Source organism: Xiphophorus maculatus, chromosome 15 (assembly GCF_002775205.1).
Source record: "Xiphophorus maculatus strain JP 163 A chromosome 15, X_maculatus-5.0-male, whole genome shotgun sequence".
NCBI lineage: Eukaryota > Metazoa > Chordata > Actinopteri > Cyprinodontiformes > Poeciliidae > Xiphophorus > Xiphophorus maculatus.
In genome coordinates, this window is record NC_036457.1 from 18696947 (window position 1) to 18722836 (window position 25890).

General features: G+C 37.3%; 1 protein-coding gene across 3 annotated transcripts in view; it reads right to left on the reverse strand.

The window, feature by feature from the left end:
* Nucleotides 1–2166: 2166 nt before the first annotated feature.
* Nucleotides 2167–25890, reverse strand: part of cep128 (centrosomal protein 128) — a 56292-nt gene continuing 32568 nt past the window's right edge. For 2 of the 3 annotated variants that reach the window (XM_023347917.1, XM_014472868.2), the window contains 8 exons: nt 22747–22806; nt 18797–18989; nt 15544–15593; nt 14547–14570; nt 8349–8426; nt 8081–8194; nt 3872–3980; nt 2167–2876 (listed from right to left, as the gene is read on the reverse strand). In XM_023347917.1, the coding sequence (XP_023203685.1) occupies nt 2803–2876; nt 3872–3980; nt 8081–8194; nt 8349–8426; nt 14547–14570; nt 15544–15593; nt 18797–18989; nt 22747–22806 (702 nt within the window). In that variant the 3' untranslated portion in view covers nt 2167–2802. The remainder of the gene's footprint in view (nt 2877–3871; nt 3981–8080; nt 8195–8348; nt 8427–14546; nt 14571–15543; nt 15594–18796; nt 18990–22746; nt 22807–25890) is intronic. The other variant, XM_023347918.1, reaches the window with a different exon arrangement.

Genomic DNA, 25890 nt, shown 5'->3' on the forward strand with positions numbered 1-25890 from the left:
ACAAACTACCAGAACCAGAGAGCCAAGCGATAAGTGTTAGGAAAATATCGACAAATGTGAGCAACTTTTTTCAGTTTGTCACATTAAAACTAGAAACTTCAATGTATCGTATTAGGATTTTATAATCCACATCGACACAATGTAGTGGACACTTCTGAAATATGCACAGCAATTAGTAGAAATCCTGTAAAATTTGTGGTTGCAACATAATAAAATAAGAAAAAGGCCCTGTGTCTGATTAGTCAAAAATAGATTTCAAAAAATAGAGAGAGAGGTGCACAAGATGTAGCACTGAGTGTATTTTTACCAGGAGGTGAAAAGATTGCACTGAAACACTTTCCAATAGAAGAAGCAGCTGGAATAAGAAGAAACCTCTCCAAGGCTGATCAGAGAACATGTCCAAGAAAAAGTATCCTGTGACTTCCTTTAAGTATATGTAACTGCTAAATCTTATAACCATGCAAGATATAAGTAGTCAAGAAAGACCTGATCTTGTCTTTTTTGAGTCCCTATGGACCCTTAATTAAAATTTTAAACAAGTTCAAGGAAAAGGACTGAGGAATTGTGTCAGAAAAGTCTCAGACTCAAGTTCCACAGAAAATCTGGAACTCTGTATGAGGAAAAGCAGGAAGTGTCTCTACCCTCCTAATATTTATATCTGAATTCTCTGCTAGCAGGAAGAGGCAAACGTTCACACTGCCAAAGGGGTTTGGAGCCTATAACATTTTCAATGTTCTTGTATTCTGTAGGAAGTTTTAATAACTTATTTTTAGAGCCATAAAAATGAAAATATTGAAATGATTTCTAAGTAGATCATGATTTTAAAGCACTTTTTGGACAGGAAGCAAGCAAAGGCCACCAAGGTAGCTGCAACTGCCGTTAAAGTAAAGCAGATAAAAAACAAACAAAAAAAGCAACTTTCCTTTACAGTGTTTTTCACTTTTTGTGTTTTTCACTCTGTGAGTACAAAACATATGATGTTCAACAGATTGCCTTCAATCAGAAACAGCTGTTTCCAAACATGCTTCAGTTGCAAAAAGGGATTTTCTCAGTGTCTGAGCCAAATGAATGCTTGATTCCAGCTGCTGTCTGACTTGAGAGCAGTAGCAATGATTTGAAGTGACGTTTTAGAGCCAGTCAATAGCTGTTACAATTACAAATGAGTGCAAACTTTGTTGATAATCTGCTAATGTCAAACACAATTTTGCAATTGCTGTGTTTCCGTTACATAAAGAAACTTAACATTTAAGTCATTAAAATTCATGGCGGTGACAGATGTAAATACGTGAGCCATGTCCACATTTCAGCCACGCGCTGCTGCTCATCAGCAGCCATAAAAAGAGACGTCGTCTTATTCAGGCATTGGAGCGACAAGGTCCTTATTTTTGGGACCTTGATGAAGCTATGAATTCAACACTTTTGAATGACAAACTCAACTTTTGGTGAACTATACAAGAACTGAGCTGCACATCGTCAAGGCAGGACAGCATCTACAATAAGCGTGTGCGCAAACTGGTGTGACACACAAAAAGTGTTTCCATTTATTTCAAAACGGGCATGTTTCCATTAAGCGAATTTATCTTTCTAATTGGATTTTTTTTTCTTTCTTTCTTTTGGGTTAATGAAAACGCAGCTATAGAAGTCCTTGAAAAATCTTTTCACAGTTTAAAGTGTAGCTTAACCCTCTGAAGGAAAACAGATTGATTGGGAGGAGAAAAGTGAAACTTGCTGCACCGCTGCATGGCTCACTTACAAAAACCAGGTTATTCTGGTTGTCACGGTGAAGAATTGCAGCCAAACTGGGCTCATGAAAATGTTCTTAAATCCCTCCACAGGGTGCCAGTTTATTAATATCTTTGATATTTCTCCTTTCTTCTCTTAACTGGAAAAATCTCCATCTAAATCTTCATTTTATAACCTGAAATTCGAGCTGGTGTCGCTGATTTTGTTTTATGCAGCGATGTCGGCGCTCAATAATCAAAAAGTAAAACCTTTTTAAAGCTTGTGTTCTCAGCTGCCTTTTGCTTGGATATGAATATTACTATTACTAGCAACATGCTTTAATACAATTAAAAAACATAACATAAATGTAAAAAAAAAAAAAAAAAGAGTAATGATTTTAAAATTTAATTTCTGACCTATTAGTAAAAATGTACTTTTATAAATTTTATTTGATAAATTTAAAGTTTCTGAGTTAAAAACAAGGAACATTTAAAAGCAAAGACGTTTTAAAAAGTACATATTAGAAACTGCGAACTTAATTCGCAGTGCACTTGTGGAACAATTCATAAAACCAGACATCTGTGCTCGTTTCCTTAACAAATATATACGGCATCGCACAAAAATGAAGAGATGGTCAAACATTTCATGATGAACACAGTACTAGAAGTTAGGAAAAACAACTGCAGCTTGTTGAAAAGGCACCAGAGTTTTGTCGCTCGCTCGAAAGTTTTAGCACAAACACATTGGCATGACGACAGATGACAGCAGCGACACTTATAACGGTAAAATATATTTTGGTCTCATTTGTTGGTCCTATTTAAAATATAAATATTTTAAATACAGGTTCTTTTAAATGACATCAAAAGTCTTCACAGTTGTGCTTCCCTCGCAGCGAAAAGACAAGCCGTTACTCCTTCAGTGTTTAAGAAATGTCTCTGTAACGTTCCTGAGGTACTTGGAGGGGGATTAGCGTTGAACCGGGGACCTCTTACCACAGCGGAGCGGGTTGTGGGTGAGCACCAGGCGGCAAGAGATGCTGAGGTTTGTAGCGATCTGAGTAAAGGTTCGCTCATCCCTGAACTAATGCGTTAGCGGTCGAGACCCCTTGCCTTGGCCGTCATCCCGGTCTGTGGTGGTCAGGCGTCTGGGAGGAGCTGCAGCAAGGAGGAATAAAGCACAACAAGCCAAACATAAACAGACATGCTGAGTATTTTAGTGCTTGATCAGGGTTCTGCTCCGTCTTCTGAATGTTGTCATGAGTGTTTACCTATTACCCACGCTTTCTCACTCAGAAAATAGGCAATTGTAAAAAGCAGAATGGAAATGCCAGTAAAAATCTGCCGGTTTTGATAAACAGTTGGTTCTTTGCTAGGTGTGTAAAGTGGTGCAAAAGCTAAGTCTTACCAAGTACTTTTGATCTAGTTTCTAATGTAGGTATCTTAGTACGCTTCAAAAATAACTTACAAGTAACCTTCCAGCAACAAATAGAAGCTTTTTTTTAAGTCAGTGATTCCTCAATATTGTTGATAAAAACATTCCAGTTCCACTGGCAGATCATTTTATTTACAGCAAGACATGTTACAGGTTAGAAATTGGGATGAGGCACAATGTGTTACCACAAAACTAATGATATGTCAAGGTAAATGTGAGTCTTTGCATATTTTGGAATATAAAAATCTTCAGATTTGTGCTTTTGGATGAAATAAGAAGCTGCAGACAGGCAGTTCTCTGATTTTTAAGATACATATTTAATCTTTAAGCAAGAATTAGCAAACTAAATGTTGAAATCTACATGTTAGCATCTTTTCACACTTTTAGAGAAGGAGGCGAGGTCCTTCTGCAGGGAACGTCCATGTTTTCAAACAGATTTTATAAAATCTGCTGCATTCACGCCGCACTGTTTTGACAGACACACTCAAATCCAGCTGGACTTTGGTTTTTCAGCGTGCGGCAGCTGCCCTCTACTCGACTTGGCTCGGGAAGACTCAAGAAAATAAATATCCTCATGAGACCCGAGAAAGTACTGAGAAATGAATGTGCAGGTGGAGAAGATGGGAGATTCAAAATCTGATTACAAAAGGAAAAGATTAAAAGGAGGAAGGAGAGCTGTGATCAAAAGGTTCCCAGAGAGAAAGGGATGCACACTCACAGAGACAGTCGGGCCTCACTGTGCTGCTCGGGAAAGTGCTGGGGCCTTTGATGGAAGAAGAAAGAGCAGCTAGTCTCAGACTCCTGGAGGTGGCATCCAACTTCTCTTCCTGGAAATACAGAAGGATGGAAGAGAAAAAAACTTTGTGGGAAAACTAGACTGTCATTATGAGGCATAAATAGTGGGGCAACTTTCTTAAAAAAAATAACTTTTTTTAAGGCCAAACTTCAGTCGCTTTCTCACAGCTGGAAATCGGAGGCAAGCCTAATAGAGCTTTTATTGAAACTCTTACAAAGATAATTGATTCAGATGTGTGTGGTCACTGCAGGTCAGTCTCCGGGTTTGTGCAACTGTTGCATTTCTAAAATGTTGTCCGACAATGTTGTTTGCTTACCTAGTGGCAAACTGAACAAACAGTCAAAAATGAAACAAAGTTTGCAAGAAAAATGGAAATCTGGGATCAACACAATTTGAGCTAAAAAAAAGGTGCATTTTACATCATGTTGGGCTTCTAAAGCAACAACTAATGTACTTAGCTATGTTTAGTAGTGTTGATTCACAGCAAAAACAACATGAAGACTAAAGGAAATAAACCCTCTGTCCCTTAAAACCATTACTCAGCTTTGTAGTTTTCTTTGCTTAAGTTTACATCTGCACGAAATCAGATTAATTTGAGGATTTTAATGATTTATTTGAACTTTTTTTCCCCAGCTGGGTTTATAATAAAGATTACAACTTCAACATGTTTAAAAAAAAAAAAACATGAACTAGAAGCACCAGTTACATTATTTCTGAATAATTCACATAACGTCAAAATGATTAATGCGGGTTCCAATAAATATACTTTCTTAGCTACATCTGATTAAATGGCAGTTAGGCAGAAACCACACACTTTTTATAGCACTCAAGCTCTTGGTATAAATTTTAATTGCATATTTGAGTACTCATTTTATCTCAAGTGGTAGGGCCTATTTTAATTAGTTGGTTTTCCCGGTACGGTCCTGGCTTTTAAGTATAGTTTGCAAATTTTCAATAGGGTCAAGACAGGTTGTTTTACAAAACTAACATTTGCCTGATTTAATTCCAAAATACTGTTCTGATGTATGTTTTTTGATTGTTGTAAAATTTCAACAATCTAGCTTTTGTTTTGAGATGGAAATACTTGAGGAAAGCAAGCATTGGAAAAAGCACAATGTGGCCAACAACAATTTTTTTTTAGCAGGTAAAAGATGGTACAGGTTCTAAAGCCCGACCTTGGCTCTTCCAACTATTCCTCCTGATATTGTGACAAACAAATTGACGCTGTTGTATTTGGAGCCTCCTGATATTAAATCTTCATGTTTTATTTTCCAAAAGTGGATGAAGACAGTTTACGTAGCAAACTCTTTTCACGTTATTTTTTTTATTCCCCCATTAACTGTAACTTGAAGTTAGCATTAGCTTCTGCTACACACTGTGCTGGCACAGCGCTTTACCGTCAGTGAAACTAATGTTCATTACTCCTGCTTTAGGGTTAATGCAACTAAGTTTTTAGACCTCTATTTCTTTAATCTGAGGCAGACAGTTTTGCTGTTCCAACAACACAATAATAGATTTAGCACGCTAACATTAGCCTTCTGAAAGGGCCCTCAACCCAACTAATAATCTAAACATACTTAAGGACAAGGTCTATGACAGGACACTAACTTTTTTAAGTAAGCTCTATTAATTCTCATCAGACGGTCAAATATACCACCAAAAGAAATACATATATTTACAGAACTTTATATATTAAGGCATATTACTATATATTTCCAAAGAAAATACAAAATTGAAATTAGTGGAAAAAATTCTTCAAGAATGTCTTGAAGTCAACCCTGAAAAAGTAAAATTCAAATGAGTCATTAATATCAACAAGTTACCATTCTTGCTGATAATGTGAGTATATAAGCATCTGACTGGAACTGTACATAGATTACAGATCAACATTTGAACCTGTGTGAACGTTTTCCCCCACCTGTTTTTGTTTAAACAAACCACAAGTGAGCAGCAGCCATTAAGCTGATGCAAATGTCACTTATCACTTATCATGGGAGTCATTAAGCAAAGTGAGAGGTAATCTAGAAGAGCAAAACCACTTAAAGAGTGACTGCACGACTATTTAGAGGAGGTTACAGACTGCTGATAGCAATCAGCTGTCAACAGTGATGTTTTAATGGCTCCCCCGACTGTTTTTCCAGCAAAGAACATAAACGGGGCAATTAAAGGAGACTGGTAATCGTTAGGTTTCATTTGAACGTCCACTTGTGCTGCTGTGCACTCGGACCTTCTACGAGACATTACTGCCACCTGAAATTATTCATTTATTCATAGAACTTGTAAATGAGGTGCAGTACATGCAGTAGCTTCTGTGTGTGGGGGAGTTATTCATGAAAATGCTGTCAGAGTTAGAAAATCCTTATCCAAACAGCCGCTGTGCGAACAAAGCAGTGCTATTAGGTGGACCTGGATAAAGGGTGGTGTTGCTGAGAAAGCCCAGTTTTTTTAAAGGAATTAAACATTTCACTTTGTGTGTGCGTTCTTGTTTATGTGACCTTCCGGACCTTTTCAGATCAACAGGCCTTACTGGGACAAAAGTTGGATTCCCTGATTAAACTGGACAACATGTTCATCAACAAACATCAAAGAGCAGAAATTACTCTAAATAAAATACAACAATCCATTTTCAAAAGCAGAGTTGTCCAAACTCTTAGCCATGTGGAATTTCAAGATGAATGTATTTGAATTGCATAAAAATCTTTTTTTTTTTTAAATTATAAATGCAGAAATACATCCATTATTCCATCCCCCCATAAAATCAACTAAACATGATGTTTTCATGAAATGAACAAAGTGGTATGATTGGTGAATAGAACTCTAAATCACATCAATACAAAACATAAAAATGCTGTATTAAAAGAAATTAATCCAGTTTTCTACAGTTCCTAAAATGTGATTAATTAAAATATCTAGTATTGTACCTATAATTTTCCAGTTTATGAAAAATTTAATTTGTAAAAACCTTGCCACAAAAAATGTTCTTTATAAAGTGTCCCTATATATTAACACCTGTGCTGATGAGCCAAATTTGGATCGAGGGCCACATAAAACCATTCTAAGGGCCACAAATTGGACACCCCTGGTAAATACTCCCATAGCCATAGGGGGAAACAAATTTTGTCAGGGACAACTAGTCAGCAGAGAAGCAATGCCACTGTCCCTATCACCAATAACTGGTCCGTAGATGAAGAAGACTGGACAAGTTGCCAATGAGACCAAGTCCTCTTGAGCAAGGTGGAGATTTTCCTGTTTTCTGCAACGACACCCAGGAGCGACGTGAAAAAAGGTCGACACCCTTGGGAACGTTTTATACAGCAGAAACTGACAAAAGCACAAACATGATACGTAACATGATACTATGAGAAAAAAACTAACTGGTGTTTCAGTGTTTTAGAGTTCATAACGTTTTTTAAGTTTAAATCCATGATAATATTACAGATCTTTCTCATTTTACAATTTTTATTTATTTTAAAATCATCTAAATTTCATGACACAATGAGTGCCTTTTTTGCCAATGTCTAAGGCCTAGTCAACACATAGTCTGATATCTGGGAAAACATATTTTAAATGTGTTTTGGTTTTTCATCATACAAAAACTTTGTTTAATATCATTAAAAACAATTATTTATAAAAACTCCAACCAAAGTGAAATGGGAAAACAGAGATTTAGGGTCTCTTGCATTACAGTCAGCAACATGTAATGCGCCAATATAGCCACATGCTTGTTTTGACACAATTCCCAACAAACATCAGATTGTGTTTTAATAACTTTATATTCTAATACGCTATCTAAAAATAGTTCAACCTATATAACTGTCCACACAAATTAACTTCTTGGCGCTTTAATTCTTAACAGAAAGCTGTCGCTTTGAAGCAATTTGATTGGCTGGCATATCTTTGCACAACACTGCCCCCTATGGATTTGGGAAGTTTAAAGTAATGACCAAGAGTTTCAAAGGTGTTGATCAAAGTGTCAGGTCTCTGAGCGTTTACAAGAGGACAGTATGTTGCGGTGTTGGGTAAGTTGAAGGATAGAGTTTGGGACAAATGGCATTATTTAAATGAATCAAAGTCAATGCAACAGCTTAAAGACATAAATACAAATGTGTGTGTGTCTATATTGTATCCTACTCTGTACTCTTGGATTCTGCGTTTGGACTCGTCCAGCTGGTCCTGCAGGTCCCGGACGATCTCTCTGTATCTACCACAGCGCTGCTCTACAAATGCCATCTGCTGCCGTGATTCCTGAATAAACCGAACAGAGGCTGTTGTCACAACCAAGCAGACGTGAGACTCGGCTGTTTCCAACCAAGTGGAGCTTCCTAAAGCCTCAGCAGTGCTGAGCACTGAATTCAAAACAGTTAGAATAAAGATCCACATGGACCTGACTTCAACCCACCTCCAAATCTTTGAAGTCGTCTAGCAGACATTGTTTTTCTGGAACCGACTCCAAGTGCTCCAGTGCTATTCTCGTGTTCTATCCGCAGGCACACACACATATGTAGATGTATATAAAATCAATCTAACAGGGAGGGAGTTCAAGGAAACATAATCCACTTATCTCATATTGGGATCTGAATCTTGTAATTAAAAGATAAGAACTGCAATACTTCAGAACTTGTCTAAAAATTATTCAAGTTTTTTTACTTTCTATACATTGTGTATAAATCTGTTACTTAATAATACCTTCAAGGTACATAAGGTACGAAAGAAAATCTAGAAATTAAAAATAAGTGCAAGCATAACCAAGAAAAACCTGGAAAAAAAAGAGTAGCGAGGATGGAATAATCAAACAGCGTGAAATGAGATTGTTCAAGGTTCACATTAAAACAAGATAACTTCTGACAGCTGCACACTCTGATGAGATATTTATGGGAGTTTCAGCTCTGCAGAGTCAACTGGCAGATTTATAAAAACAGACAAAGTAAAGAGTCTAAAGCCAACTCTTTTAGCTGTACTGTTGCCTAAGTTTCATGCCTTTCTATTTTTACAGTTTCATGTTATTAGACATTTTGGAAAGATTAACTGCTTTAGAAGAAATTGAAAAGTTATGCACATAGAAAGCTTTACCTAGACTATATGCAATGTTTTTCCAGGCAGTTTTTAGGTATTCAAAAGTAAACAATAGTTTTATTTTGTTTAGCTACAACAACGTTAACTAGTAAATCAGTATCATTCTACAAAATATAATGATTTTGTCTCTAGTGTACCAAAATGTGCTTCCCCTCTGATTTCTTTAGATTGCCTCTCAGAAACAACTCTTGCCTATCAAAAAGATTTGAAGCTGTCTAATCAGTATATTTCCTGGCTTTCTAAACATCAGTTTTCATATTTTGTCTAAGCAAATAGAAAACTTTGATTTGAATGATTTGGTCATTCAATATCAACAGTCTGTTACAAAAATTGTTCTCCATTTTGGACAGAAAAGATTGATAGACAAAATCAAATTTCAGCATCAACAAGATTTCTTAACGGGTTGGATAAAAAATGTTTTTCTTATCTGTTATTAAATTTCATCAAAATGGTTAAACTCAGTTTACATATCTAATTTAGATTTCTAAATACTAGACGTAACTTTGGAAAAACTATTGGGTAACAATTAGGCCTGTCGCAATAAGCACTAAATCAATTAATCGCATGAGAAATTAAAACAAACTCAACTTATGTGATTTCTAGTTTTTCTCTTTTCTCTCTTTCTCCTGAAAACTGGATGACAAAAGATTTCAGTCTTATGATTTGCTCTCAACCAGGTCTTTTTTATGAAGGGCATAATTCATTTAATTTGTTGTTTCTGTTGTTTTGTTAATATATTTTGGATATTTAAAATGTCTTCCAGTTCCAGAGTAATGTATAGTGTAGTGTTAATTATTCATTATAATTCAAAGTTTATTGATCTTTGAGATTGTGTTCTTGCATTATTATGGCATTAGCATTATATTACTTGAAAATGGTCTCAAAACAACAATGTTATCGTTTATCGCAATAACTTCTGGGACAATTCATCCAGTAAAATAACACGTAACAATGCTAAGAAGTAAAAATTTGGACCAATGTTGATATCCAGAATTATTCTTATAATTTTTCTTACCAATATTTACATATATTGTATGTAGTATATTGTATTACATATTTTCCTACCCTTTCGACATTGAAAAAACAACCACACCATTGGCATTGCTTCTCTGCTTCAGTTAAACACTCCTCAGTCTTGCGCTGCATTACTGTCACAGCCACATGACCAAACAAAAACCACATTTGTATTTCTTCCAGAAATACAAATGGCAACAAGTTGAAAATAAAACATTGATAACATTAACCTAGTTTTACTTATCGAGCCAATACCTAGATGTTAAAAAATGACTAGCATCAGCTGATAACAATGTTAATGCCGATATATCATTTGAGGGTTTAACAAGAGGGGCTGCAACAGAGGAAAGCCTGGAGGTTGGTAGTTAGAAAACAACCTTATCATGAGACAGGACAGGAAGTGCTTCCATTTTAGCTCAGATGCTGTTTACTTTCTGAGAACGAGCCTGGGGTTCTGCTTCAGGTTCTGTCAACTCTCTCGGCCAGAAAGATTTGCCAGCTACTCACCAAAGAGCTGTCTAACCAGGGAGTTCACTCTGATGCTAGAAGGATGTGCAATATTTCTTTCTATTGGAATTTCAAATATTAAGCATTCTGAAAAAACTATCCTGTTGAGAGACTGAGAAGTTTTGGTAAATAAAACAATGCAATCGAATTTTAACCAAGTTGATCCAGGCCAGGTGAGTCTGATTGGGCGCATCGTCTCGTCTCGGCTTGAGCTGGCTGGTCAGTCAATCATCTTTTCCCCATGCTTCATCACATCCCATCCCTGACTCTGCTCTCAAAAGGACACACAAGTCAGAGTTTTTGCCACATTTGTTAGATAACTGCTCAGAAAAATATTCTACTATTTTTCAGCACCATTTGTTTACTCTTTCCAGAGAGCTGACAATTTCAAAATGTATAAGAATATCACCATCTGGGGCCAGTGTATTACTTCAACACCTCACATTCTCTGAGATATTGATAACAAAGGAGGGAACAATGCTGCACTTGTAGTCACTGCATCTGGGCAAGATAAAGAGCAGTATTTGGTTTAATCTAGTGTTACCCTAAGATGTTTTTACAATTAATATAATTAAGTATTTCCACAGGAGTAAGAATAAGTATATTGAAGATCAACTTTTACACATTGCTATACACTACAATGTTTTAAATGCGAGACTGCCAAATTGGGTATAGAGGATGGGGCTGGTGAGAAATGTCAGGCATTTCTACTTTGAGTTTTCAAATCAGATTTCTTTTTGTTTTAATTTAGAACTTTTAATTTTTGACTGAAGTAAAACACAATGCAGTTAAAATGTAACCTTCAACCAAAATGCAATGACAATGAATGGAGACTTTTATTTTTCTCTTTTTGACAAGCAGAACCAGCCAGTGTACTATAACACTACAGTTATCTGTCGGTGTGCTATTTGGAAACCTCATATGTACAGGGATGATACAAGCTTTCAAAAGTTTGAGAACTACTGCATCAGTCTTAGCTAAACTGTGACAGATTTGTCAGGCCCACAGTTGGGTCTTGACAAGATTCTTAACAATTTCCCAAAAATTGGACTTTCGGATACTAGTATTTGCTGCAAACAACTTTTAGACCTGACGACCCATATTTTGTCCTCCATTTGTCTGTCTTTGCTCATTTTCAGACAATGCAGTACAAAACTACAATCAGTACAGAAAATGGACACAAAGGAAGCTGAAAAAGCAGAACTTAACCACTTAACTATCACCCCTAAAACACTTACCACCCCTAAAACACTCACCAATGTCCAGAGAGAGACTTTGGGTGGAGAGCACCCAAAGTCCAGATCATTGGAAGAAAAACATAAGGAACAAATTAGAACATCTTTTTTAAAGTTATTCTAACATTAGGTGTAGGGTTAGATGTAGATAACTCATGATTAGGAGACAATTTATTAGTCAGGCAGAACGACAGTATCCTTATTTCCCTAATGGATAACATTTGTTAATGGGAAACACCAAATATAATGTCTGCTTTTAAATGATTAGATTGTGGCAGAATATTTTATTATTTTACAGAAATTCAACTTTACACTGACTTTGTACTTTGTAGTAATAACAGGATATTGGTAGGTTTCACCAACTAAAATTTAAGACTTTTAAAGACCATTCATTAAGACCTGGATCAGGTCTTCATTTCTGATCCATGACAGAAATGAAGAAAATTGCATTTTCCTCATTTACAGTTACAGACTTAAGCCCTAGTGCTGAGCATTTTTGCACACTGAGCCTCAAATGGGGTTGGCAACAGAAGTGAGCCAATGGTGAGTGCCAATGTCGTCTAGCCAACAAGCAATAAATTTTCAATTATCCACGATTAACACAAAAAACCTGGTTAGTGGCCTTGAGTCACAGAACGCAATGAAGATGTCTGTGCACCACTCAAACTTTTGCCTGACAGAACAAAAAGAAATACTATGCAGAATAGACGAGATTAAATAGTCCTGTCACAACAAATTTAAGACCTGGGATGAACATATAAGGCCAACTTAGATTTTTTTTAATTTTTTTATGAGTTTAAGATATTTTAAAGCAGGGGTGCCCAAAGTCGGTCCTCGAGGGCCGGCATCCTGCACGTTTTAGTTCTCTCCCTGGTAGTACCAACAACCTTTTCAGCAAGTCAATGTTCTTCTTAAGCCTTCTAATGAGCCATCATTTGATCCAGGTGCGTTAAACCAGAGAGAGAACTAAAACATGCAGGATGCCGGCCCTCGAGGACAGATTTTGGGAACCCCTGTTTTAAAGCCTTACTTTTAGATGCACAATCGTAAGACTTTTCGGGACGTTTTAAGGATGTGCGGACAACCCTGAAAGTGTGATAACAAACTGTATACTACCTGGTCGATTCAAATTGCAATCAAGGATTTTTGTCTCAACTCACTCATCGAAACCCTATCTTTACATCAGCAGAGATCTGGCTGCGCGGCTATATTCACACCTCCGTGGTTAGCTTCAGAAATCGCCCTGTTCCTACTCAGGGTTGGTGTGTTTAAGCAGCAAAAGGAAGCTGGCTGTTAGGAGGCATCACCGACTGTCACGCTGACATATTAGTAAGATTTGCTGGGTGATCCTGAGCAGCTGGGCTGAGTGGAGAAGGGGTCGATGTGTCCCCACTGCCGGCAGAAAATGCGGGAGTTGATGAAGGTTCGAGACATCTCCTATTCCGTCTTGTAGCAACGAACTGAAGGCTGAAGCTGACAAGCGTGGCGTATAATTGTGACAGGTGGGTCGCCGTGCGTTAGACAGGTTCCTACACTTATTTATTTATTCTTAGGGCTGTTAAAGGCGTTCGGGTCAATGCAACCTTTGATCAGCGCAAACGAATTCCTATCTGACATCTAATTGCTGATTAAGGATGTTGGCGGTGGTCATTAAGAGTGCGGATGGTAGAATCAATACCATATTGTCAGCAAGGCTCACTTCTGGGCACCATCAGCAAGACTTGTAATGATTAACGGAGCCTCTGAGCCTCGACTAAAACAATCATTTCTCACCCTGGGTTAGACTTCATGGGCGGCCAAACAAAGAAATCTCTAGGGTTACTACATAGTTTTCAAAATATGGAATTTCCTTCCAGCATTTTCAATATCAGTATGGAAAAGAAAACAGAGAAAATATGAAAATCTAACTTTCTAAAATAAATGGACTAAGTTTCAGAAACTTAATAAACTTACTGTGTCAAAGAAAAGAAAAACAAGCTCGAGACCCCATTATCTCACAAATAATGAGAAAGTAAAACTGGAACAGGCACAAAGAAGTTTAAGATCACATTATCCCACTGCAATAGTGAAATAAAATAAAATCACAAAAAAGGGGGAAGTTTTAGTTTCAGCTAAAACAACTGAAATGTATCAAAAATGAAACAAGGTTGCGATATTTTTATCACCAAATAATGAGACTTAAAGCCGTCAAAGGTAAAAAAGCTTATGGCACTGTTATCTCAACATAATGAGAACTAAAAATCACATTTAATCAAAGATACCAGAACACTGGAAGAGCTCTAAGCTAAGTGATATATGGGGTTATAATGAAAAAGCTTGAGGTGTTATTTTGAGGTGAGATGTTTTGGTGGCTTCCTCCACAGGGCAAGATTGGGTCTCTTTATTTCAACATAGCGAGATAATAAAACAGTCATTATCTCATAATGTGAGCAACTGAAAATAAATTTCTGTGCACAACATCTGGATTTTTTGATGCACAAGCACATGCTTATTCATAGGGATGTATGGCTTTTATAGGTGGCTGTGATTCTACATTACACCAACTCACGCTGGATATTTGTGTTAAAATCTGTCTAAAAATCAACAAATATTTGAAAACTGTAGCACGGAAAAGTCTTAAAGTTTGACAATTCCACCTAAACTTACAGATGAACCAGTTCATATGGCTAAATAAAATCATGCTAGTATAATTTTAACTTCAATATGAAATTTAAATAAAATCTTAATTGAACTTCCACAGTAACACACTACAAGAAATCAAATCTTACCATCTCCAGATCCAACACACGATCCTAAAACAGAAATAAAACGCGACAGATTAGGATTAAGGGTGAATTGAAACCTGAACGTGAACAAGTGAAGTTCAAACATAGGATGCTTCCATGTGTGCGAAACTAAGTCCAGGTAACAGCTCAGCACGAGCAAGAAAAAAAAAAAGAAACTCAGCAGATGCATGTAGGAGAAAAAAAAAACCTTGAAAGAAGAGAGGAATAGGGTGTTCTAACATAACAAGGGAAGTAAACGCAGCGGCTGGGGAGAGTTCTTCTTATCACGCTCACAAAGACAAAATGCTCCATCCTCTCTTCTAGCTCCTGACTGATGTTCCCTCGCTAACGATGCATAAGTGATGCTCTGGCTCTTATCTGCCACTCAAACGCACACCTGCTTCTCCCTGCAGCGGGCATTCCTCTCTCCCTCTTTTTCTGCAATGTGTTGATGCTTTCCAGCAAGGGTCCTTTTTATTTCCCCCACCCATCTTCCGTTTTAACTCATCTGTGTCCCTCGTGCTTTCCGTTTTCTGGCTCTCCACATGTAAATTGTCCTTGCAGACGTGCCTCAGTGTGTTTATATGCGTACACGCATCTGCTTTGCATTTTAATGGGGTGTAAAAGCGCCAGCGAGGCTCCGGCGGGGGCCGGTCCACTCCGGCTTAGGTGAGTGGGTGGCCTGCCAAGAGGAGAAAAAAAATGACAAGGCCTTTAGTGACTTTTAAACTCCAAGGCCTCGTGTCTGCAGTAATTAGCTATTTGCTCAAGCAAGCCCTGGAGGAGTCTGCCAGGCGCACAGCTGTGCAGCAGAGTGGGGTAGGGGCGGATGGGGGGGCAGCATCAGAGAAATGTGATTCTGCTGGAAAAACAGCTGACGTGCAGAAAAAGACAAAGGGAAAAGTGTGTTGTCTCTTTCTGAAGTGGAAAGACGGAAACAAATAAAACGTAAATCTACAAACAAATCCAGCACAGATTAATGAAAATACATGAATCTGACCTGAAGGCTTCTCATTTCTTCCTCTTTTGCGCGACTCCTCTCCAGCAGCTCTGAAAACGAGGAGACTGCGTGAGATAAGATGCTGTGGCTGATAAGCAGAGCTCTTAGATCCACGCTCACTTTGAAAACGCTCCCTGAAATCCAAGCTAGCGTTATTAATCCAGAGTGCGCTCTGCTCGTTTGATGGTTTTGTTTTTGTTTTCTCCAACATCCAGTTCCTGCTGTGTGACTTGTGAAGCTACGGCCAATACAAAAATTGCAAATGGTTCAATTTTATTCTGAAATCTTTAGAATGGAGCTTTCAGTTTTCTTGAAAATGACTGGACTTGGCTCAAGCAATCTGCATACGTTCCCATGGTGACAGAACTTAGGGGCGTAATTTCGTAGGGCTAATTTAATTTAAAAAATATATGTCACAGCATATCTTTCTGAACCCAGTTTGCGAAATTGTATTTGATTGTTTTGTAGAGCAAACAAATCAGTGTTTTTAACTAGAAATCAAAGTGAATATTTTGTTTTGCAAAGTTTAAAAAAAAAATAAATATAAAGGAATCTGATTAACCATGTTTACAGCTAATAGTTTATGCTTAATTTAGATTACATGTTTTTATTTAAATAATTTTAAAAAATTCACCTGTAATCAAATTTTTTTCCATTCAGCAAAAATGGCAAAACCGCTGCTAGCGCTCTATATCTAGCTGATATAACAAGCTAAAGATGATGCACCTGTTATTTTTTCTTGTATTTATAAATACAGATTGATATGAAAATAATAGCAAGATGTCTTCCTGTTTTACTGATAATAATGTTTTTATTTTTAGAAGTGAGCACATCCTCTGGGAACTGTCTGACAGATTGTGTAAGACTGACTACATCCCTGTGTCAACATGATGTGCTGTCTAAAGATGTGCCTGTTTACAGATAAACTGTGTGCAATGTCAAGACTCTTAAAAAAAAAATCTAATATTAGTGGGCCGATAATATTGGTGGACGGCTAAATTTAAATATGAGCGGTTTGGCAGCTCCTTGTGTGAATGTGCATATTGATGTGTGCGTATACTTGTTCATGTAGCTTTTCTAGAACCTTCTTTGGTATATTTACTAACCTTCTGAGGACTGATGGACCTTATGGGACCAAAGCTTATAAACTGATTTTTTCAGGGTCAAGAGCTAGGTTTAGAGCAGGGGTGCCCAAAGTCGGTCCTCGAGGGCCGGCATCCTGCACATTTTAGTTCTCTCCCTGGTGTAACGCACCTGGATCAAATGATGACTCATCAAAAGGCCTAAGAAGAACATTGACTTGCTGAAAAGGTTGTTATTACCAAGAAGAAAACTAAAACATGCAGGATGCCATCCTTCGAGGACTGACTTTGGGCACCCCTGGTTTAGAGGTATGACGTGAATCAAGTTTAGGTTAAGCTTAGAAATATACTGTTACTGTTAGACATAAATGCACTTATTAAAATGAATGTAAATCGATACAAAGTCCCAAATGTGTAATCAGAAACACATTTCTTCAGACAGATCGCAACAAAACAGAACTCATAACTATAAAGTAAGTTATAAAGAATATCAATGATAATTAGTTGTTAGCATGTGATGATAGTCACAAATCATACAGTAACAGTCTTCAGTCAGAGGCTTCTTCAGATTTGTTGTAAGACTGACTGCTACCGGAGATTCTTCCTGCCTCCAGCAATATTATATCATTTATGTGACAGCTTACATCAGTTTATGTCTCATAAATATACAAATTCCTGAAGATGAATGTTTTCTTCCTGTAACAAATCTGGCCACAGCCAATTGTACAGAAACAAAAAAAAGACTAAAGTCAAAAAGATAATTTTTTACTGTGGAACAACTTTCTGGAGCCTCCATAGTACGAGTCTGTTTTAATCAGGCCTGGAACCAGCTGGAGGATGATAGTCATAGTGGCCTACTGCAATCTTTGCTGACTCAAGCTCAGTCCCATTTTACCTGAAAGCCGTGCTGGGTTCCACAACACCAGAACCGCTCTTATCTCTGCATGCAGGGCAGAGTGGCTTTCAAGTGAAGAGGCGAATGAATAGGAACTGTACAAAACAGACAGATTGCTGCTAGAAGCCAATAAAAGTACTGTTTCTCTGCGGAGAAGGGGGATAATATCGGGTCAAGGAAAAAACAAATGCAAGAACGTGTGTGTGTGAATGTATTTACTTTCAACAAATGGACTATTGGATCCCATTATTAAAAGTTGTATATGGATTTTTGCTGCAGTTTAATAAATGTTCTGTATGAAGATTACTTTAGTTTTAGAATGATTTGAGGTACGAAGTCGGGTCAAACTATAAAATTCTGTGTTTATGAGAAGAATAAAACAAGAATCTTCAGTGTTAACATTGAAATATAAAACCTAAAAGAAAAAAAGAAATCTAACATATGTTTGACCTTAACTATACATGACAGCAGTATACAAGAGAGGTAATCTCATCTTTAAACCAAGCTTTGCACAGAGATTATGTTAAACACAGCATCTTTCAGCCGTTTTTTTTATTATTAGAAGCATATGTTCTGTAGTTGTAAACAGCATGTGTTTAATTACCGTCTGTACGACAAGAGGCACCAAGCATAGGGTTTCTTTAATTTAGCCTATTTATCCGATGTTTATAATTTTGCTGCAAAACACCATAAAAAAGTGACATGACTTTTTTCATAATTGCTCCCCAACTCTACCTGTCTCCCTGTCTTTAAACTCCTCTTCTCTTCTTAATGAAACACATCATAGCGAAAGAAAACAAGAAAGGGAAAAATCAAAAAGAAAAGAAAAAAATAAGATGAAAAGAAAGCAAGAAAGAAAAAAAAAATAGAGGCTGTAGGCAAAAAAGAACTCCAATACAAAATCATTAAGATGCTTTCTAAAACATTTATAATGTCAAGGATACAGACGGATAAAAACAGTAAGAAAGATAAAACTAAGTTCACATGAGGGCACAGGCAGGCATCTTTGTAAGGGTCCATGAAAACAAAACAGTGACAAAAAGCGTCCAATTAAAGGGATTACCGCTCATACAGATGGTGTGAGCAGACAGAAAGATGCGAGTCTGACTCAGCCGTGTTAGAGAGATCAGCTGGAGGAGTCTGTGAATCAAAGGCAGGAGAGATCCTCACCTATCTTTTATTTTATTTTTTTGTCATCACAAGTTTAGCATATATGGAGGGGCCAAGTGATTTATCATCATCATAAGGACGCTTTTTTTTTTTGGTTAAGGACTACCTTTCTTCTCCGTGCTGAGGGAGAGCAGCAGCTTCTCCTGCTGGTCCATGCGCTGCAGGAGGGTTTCCTGCTCCGAGTCGCGGCTCTGCCTGAGAGCTTTCAGCTCGTCTCTGGTCTGCTGATGCTGCTTCCTCAGCCGCCGCTCCTTCGTGTCGCGCTCTCGCACTTCCTCGCTCAGCCAGCGCAGCTTGGTCTGGTTGGGTTCATGCGTAGAGTGCAAGGAAAATGAAAAATGTGTACACTGAAACTGCTGTTCTGGGTTGGTTTGTGCGTTGGTGATACTGGTGGGCATTTATTGTACTATATTGTATCGTATCGTTTATCATTTATCGTGATACTTTTCATGATAAGAATTTGGATTTATAGTTGAGATAAATTCCATTCAATGACTTTTAAAATCCACCAAAATTGTCCATACCATCGGGATTCTTAGTTATACTTTTTTTTCTCAACTGTTTGTTCAATGAAATCATCAATAAGTATAAAAAATATGAATAAACTGCGACCAGTTTAGTGATACAATGTCACTTCATTAAATAACTGGTGTCCTAAAGAAGCGCTTTACAAATGGGAATGTTTTTCAAGAGCAGTATTTGTGATGTGACACACAGTTACAGTTACCCTAAAAAACAGAAGCAATAATAAGGGCCTGCCATAGCAATGCACAGCAGAGTATTTAATGCCTTGCATAGAACCTGATAAGTAGTATTTCAAAAGAGCAGAAGAAATCTTATGGGTTTTTTTAACAATAACAATATTTGTTGTTTATCTGTTGCTAAGAGATGAGTGCATTTTCTGGTAACTAAGTGCCACGAAGTAAACATCTGATTGTTACTTTTGCAAAATTTACCAACTGTAAATTTCTTGTGTCTAACCAGATAAGCAGTATTTCAAAAGAGTTTATGTTTTATAAACAGTAATATCAATTGTTATTAATTTGGTGATAAGAGATGGGCGGGTTTTTTTTTACTGGTAACGAACTGCCACGAAGTATGAATCAGATTTTTACTTTTGTGTTGAATGTTTTATAATATATTTACCACCAATGACAAAATAAAAAAATTCACTTTTCTGCCAAATTCACCAAATGCACAGTTTGTATTTAGTAGTCAGTAGTATAAAAAGAGTAGTTTTTCAAAAGAGCAGAAGGAATCCTATGTTTTTTTTAACAATAACAGTATTTGTTATCAATCTGTTGCTAAGAGATGAGTGCATTTTCTGGTAACTAAGTGCCACAAAGTAAACGTGATTTTTACTTTTGCTAAATTAAAAATCATAAGGCATTTCATTAACATTAGTGCAAACATTTTCCTAGCCTTTTCCCTAAATTAAGCGTTTCAGCTATTTTTAAAATTTATTATCCATGTTTAGCATACTGAATGGAGGAAGTCATTGTAAGACAACATGCTTGTGATGCTCCCACATGCCACTGGCAGCATTTAGGCTAACATTAGCCATCCATCCATCCATCTATTTTCTGTACACCCTTGTCCCTTAGAGGGGTCAGGAGGGCTGCTGGTGCCTATCTCCAGCTAACGTTCCGGGCGAGAGGCGGGGTCACCCTGGATAGGTCGCCAGTCTGTCGCAGGGCAGCTAACATTAGCATTTTGGCTCATTTTAGCTTCCACCCTAATTTTAGCATACTGAATGGAGTAGGTCCATGTTACTCAACATGCTTGTGACTCTCCACATGTACATTATAGCCTGCTCTTGCATTGATGCTAATTTTAACATCAGAACGCTGGGTTCCATCCGACGGGAAACACCGTTTAAATTTCTTCAGAAATTTTCTAGTTAGTTTTTATCGTCACTTTTATTATCATAATAGTACCAGAAAATATTGTGATAAAACTTTAAGACCATATCGCCCAACCTTAATCAATTATGCTGACAATAAACAGAATAAAAAAAATTGACCCCTTCTGCAGATTTTTCATGTAGCCACTTAAGGCAATTTTACGCAGTAATGAAATCACATTTAACTCAAATTATTCCATTCTTTTTATTAAATAAAAAAGAAACACTTTATTTCCTAAAATGCAATAACATGGCATTCCTTTAGTGTGCATTTAATTATTTGTAGCAAGGGATGTATCTTTAGCTAAAAAAAAAATACTTCAACTATTTAGTGAAAAGCTTGGCCTTTTCTGCTAAGAAAAAAGAAAAAAATCACACTAAAATATTGTACCTGATACTTACCTATGAGTAATCACAAGTAACCAAAGCAGTCAAACTAGTTGGAACATTTCTACATACAGTGCACACAGTCGCAACACGTGGGGAACATATACAGACAGTAGCAGTGGGTTAATTAGACAAATGTTCACACCGATTTTATGCATGATAATTAGCATCAACACTTCACTGGGCTTTTTTTCTTTCTTCACATCTTTTCTCTGTTTTCAGCCTAATTATAAACCAGTATTTTTAACCGTCCTCTCTCCCAGTTCTGCTTTGGGTGAAACTAAGCAGCAGTGTGCTTTAGTTTGATACGAGCTTTGTGACAAAGCATTATGTTCACGAAAATAACTATAAGAAGGGCCGACGGTGGAGAGAGTTTTGATGTGGGAAATAAATTGTGGAGAAATTATTGTTGTTGTTTTTTCTGTTTAAAAGGCAGTAACATAAACACTATAACAGTTGGAAAAGTTAATCCTCAGTTGACCAATCAAAAAAACAACAAACCTTTTTCACTTTCTCACACATCTATTCTGAGGCTTATTCGTGTTTTATAGTTTCAGAAATCCATAAAGAATAAAAGCAGTAGATGCAAATTTCAGTGTCTTCACAAAAGACAGTTTGAGCAAAACTAAATTTATCACTACATTACTTTATGCTGGAACCAGCACATGTTTATATTTTAAAATAACATGTATCAGTTTACTTAAAGTCTGTCATTTGCTTAGATTTTTTTTATCCCATAAATGGTCATCATTAAGGTTTATTAAGTAAGCTTTTGATCACTTTATTCACCACTTCTGAAATATGGACAAGGCCAGTCAAGGCTGGTTTATTTATATGTCATCATCGATATAAAAGGCAGTCCAAAGGATAACAGGCCAACTTAACCTAGATCTCAGTTTTACATCAAAATTTTAAAACTTTATCGTAGACTAAATGCAGATTACGAATAACACATCTGCATTGACTTGGGTACCCATAGATTATTGTTTATTTCATGGTCTTGAAACAGTATAAGAATACTTGTAGTAACTGTAAATATTAGTTATCTGCCATGAAACCAACAATAATATTGGATATCAGTCAAAATTTTCATATTGGTGGATATCTAGTGAAGACTTTTTGAGCACAGTATTTAAACTTTGTTTATAAAATATAATTTTAAGTTCTTTGTTTGACATTTCAGACCCATCTATGAACCACAGATCCAATTCAATTTGAATTTAAAGTTGTAGGGACCAAAAACCAAAGTAAAATGGCCTTTTTTTCTAAATTTTGGATTGTGTACGCATTTAGTCTAACGCCAAAAGGCTAATGGCTAAAATGTTCAAATGAAGTTCTGATAAGGAAAATAAAAGATAAAGCAACTTAACAGAACCCAACGTGAAAAACCACCAAATTTATCAAGTGTTGTTCCTTTTTTTTCCGTTAGAAAATGGAAGAAGAATATATTAATTCTTTGATTTATCCGTTTCTGTTCGTTGGTCAGTTTGATTTTATCTCCTTTGTATATGTGTATATGTCTGTGCAACTGGGTGTGTTATAGCCCAGTTTTTGTTGTAAGCTACAAGTAGCTACCTATGTCAATTCTGCTGCCTTTATTTTGTGGCTCACTTTAAAGCAGAAATACACTTGGGAAAGAATCCGGAAGAAGGAAAAAATAAACAATGAAATTTTACAGATTTTCAGGTTCTGTGCAAAACATATCTAAACACAAATGATACAGAAACATCTGCATCATTGCGTGAGTTCTGACAAAGCTAGCATACCTTTGTCTCAGCAAGCCAAAGATGCGGATCCTTCACTAATCCGGGTCTCTGGGAGATCGCCTGTTAAACCAGAATAAAAACAAATGCAAATATGAGCAGAATCCTGCTGCCCATTCTAAAGTCTGAATATTAGGGAAGTTTCAGCACGGACCAAGAGATATCTAAAGAGAAACTACCAGTTACAAAACATAAAGAGGAAAAAAAAAACTAAAGATGGGCAGACAAACCAGATAAAGATGTCGAAACCCTTAACCTCAGTGAGAAGCTCCTGCCAACTTAAATTGCAGTACATGTGTTTAACAGCGTATGACACTATATACACACACACACGCACACCTGCCTACACACTTGTGCACGCCCACCTTTGAAAAGAGGTTGTGTGTGATAAAAATGAGCTCAGGGACTGTGTTTCAGTCTTCTTGGACAAGCTTGACAGCATCAGTGATGCAAACTGACTGCCAACTCTTAATGAGTGCTGACATTCACACGCGCACACACAGAAGACAATACACAGATAAGCAAAACTGTGATGCTCGTTGGAGAGCGTCCGTCCATCAATGCTTAGATGAGCCAGCTGCGCGGGTTACCAGCCCACTCGATGTTTCATCACCTCTGTTGCATGAAACAGCAAACACATGTTCACATTGGCACATAAAAAAGAATAGTAGAAAAAAGAATAATAGAAAACACATTTTTTCCAAAAGCTTTCCCTGTGTAGAGCAGTGGTGTGTGCACACATTTTAACACACTACACTGTTTAAAAAAAAAAGGAATAAAGAAGGAAAGATTTCAGAGGGACACTTTGTCCAGAGGAAAAAGGACAGGTGCTCTAGCACCACCTAGTGTCTATGTGAGCATGTCACTGCAATAGAGCAATAGAGCAATTCTCTCTACAATAAAACAATGAGTTCATTAAGTTTAGTTGTTTTATTTTTTAGTAGCTTCAAAAGGTGTGGGATGCTGATGATGATTATGTTCATGATATTTTAAGCAGCCTGAGGCAAAGCTGCATTACTCTGCTATACAAAACAAAATTTGTTGTAACATTTTAAAACTTTGAGAAACCTCGATAAGAAACGATAAGTAATTCTGGAATCTGAATCCCGTCACTGAGTGACTGTCCACTGCATGGCAGATATTACTCTTGTCAGAAGCTTGTATGTAAGTCCAATTGCGACCTTTAGTTGAAATGTATCTAAAATCAAAGATATCCAAATACTGACCTTAATTGACTAATTTTTATCTGCTCAAATTGAAAGCGGCAACAATGGACAGAATGCTCCTTTCACTTCCAAAGACTGGGAGGAAAAAGTGCATTAGCAAATCTTTTATTTTCATAGGTAAAACAAATAAAATAAGTAATACAAACAAAAGGCCAAGTTCATACCTGTAAAAACAGGTACAAAGTTGGTGCCACTAAAGCTGCAATATGTAAAACGGAAACATGTCACTCAAGGTTGTGCTGACACCATCTCTTTATCACTAAAACAAAACCATAAATCTCCTCAGGGTGCAATGGATGGGAAAAAAAAACAACAACTCACAACCAGAGAAGCATTGACAAAATATTGGAAAAAAAAACAACTAACCAAAACAACACACCTTCTTGTTGTAAACACCTTTGTGACAAGGTGTTTATGCACACTGAACAGGATAAACAGCAGACTTTTCTTGAACCTCCCTCTGTCCTGAGTTGTACCAAACAACAATGCTGTTGCACATGTTCAAAGATCCTTCTCCCTCTACCCCGCCTCTGACTGTCATTCGAAACCAGGCAAGATGAATTCCTCAAGGTTCTCTTGCTTTGGCGTCTCAAAGCGCGGCACCGCCGTGCAAAGGTCTCCATCTCTGGGAGAGCGCGGCGATACGCCCGAGCATGTGACCGCGTAGGAGGAGGATGAGACACGTCTCGGCTCCTCTTAACTTTTCCCTCCAACCATCAAAGCCTGTTTGGCTCGGCGGCAGACAAAAAAGGAGGCAAAACTGCTGAAAAATGTAACAAGTAGGCAGGGAGTTGAAAGTGCTGTCTGTGGGCTAGAAGTGGGGGGGAAAAATATTGCCACTACTTCTTTCTTTCTTTATTTTATTTTATTAAAACGGAGCCGCCGTGGAGTAGGAGGTTTTGCCACCTCTAATTTAAATATACGACGGCCTGGTTTATGTCTCTTTCAGAGTGTGAGGGGGTGTGTGGTGGTGTGTGTGTTTTTTTTTTTTTTTGGAAGCCATATGTTTGTTTCACCTCCCACTGGGAAAATGGAAAGAGACGGGAACGCTGAGATAGAAGCAGATGGAGGGAAACGCTCAGACTAACAAGGCAGCGTAGATGACAAAGAAGGAAGTTTTCAACGAGATCTCCACTTTGGTATTTCTCTTCGCTAATCATCTGACAAAGACAGTAGAAATGAAAGAGAACAGGCGCAAAGAAAGGATATGCAGGAAAAAAAATGTGTGTGAAGTTAAATGCAATGATGCAATGCCTTAGAAGAATATTCAAACCTTACATCTTGTCAAGTTACAATCACAGCCTTTAATGTATTACGATTGGACTGTTTGGAGTTAGGTTGGAGGGAAAGCCTCTGTCGTTTGTCCTATTATGTCCATTTTCAATAAAAGTTCAGTGGACCAGCAAGATAAATAGTTGTCAATGTTGACTTATTCTTACACCGGAGTTACCATGCCTGATTTTGTCCTTGTTCAGCTTGTTGTTTTATTTGGTGTTATTTGCTTTGACACTCCACATAAAACCTGTCATGGGCTGAAAAATCGTCAAGAGTGTACTCTAGAGCAGTGGTCCCCAACCCCTGGGCCGCGGACCGGTACCGGTCCGTGGACCAATTGGTACCAGGTCGCGAGAGAAATAATTTAATATTTCTGTGTTATGTATTGAGTCTGGAGGATCTTTTATTTTGAAAATCCTTTAACCGGACTCTGTCGGTTGCGTCTTGCGCTGCAACATTGAGCCCACAAACAGCATAGGTTTCGGTTTCCTCCCTACGCGCTCCCTAAAGTTTTTTCTTGACACACGAAATAATCTACGATTAATCACTCATCAGCAATCCCGTACTAAATTCCCACTTCTTTCTTAGTTCATATATGGTGACTTGCCAGTTGTTCAACACATCATTCTAGTGAAAATGACCAAGA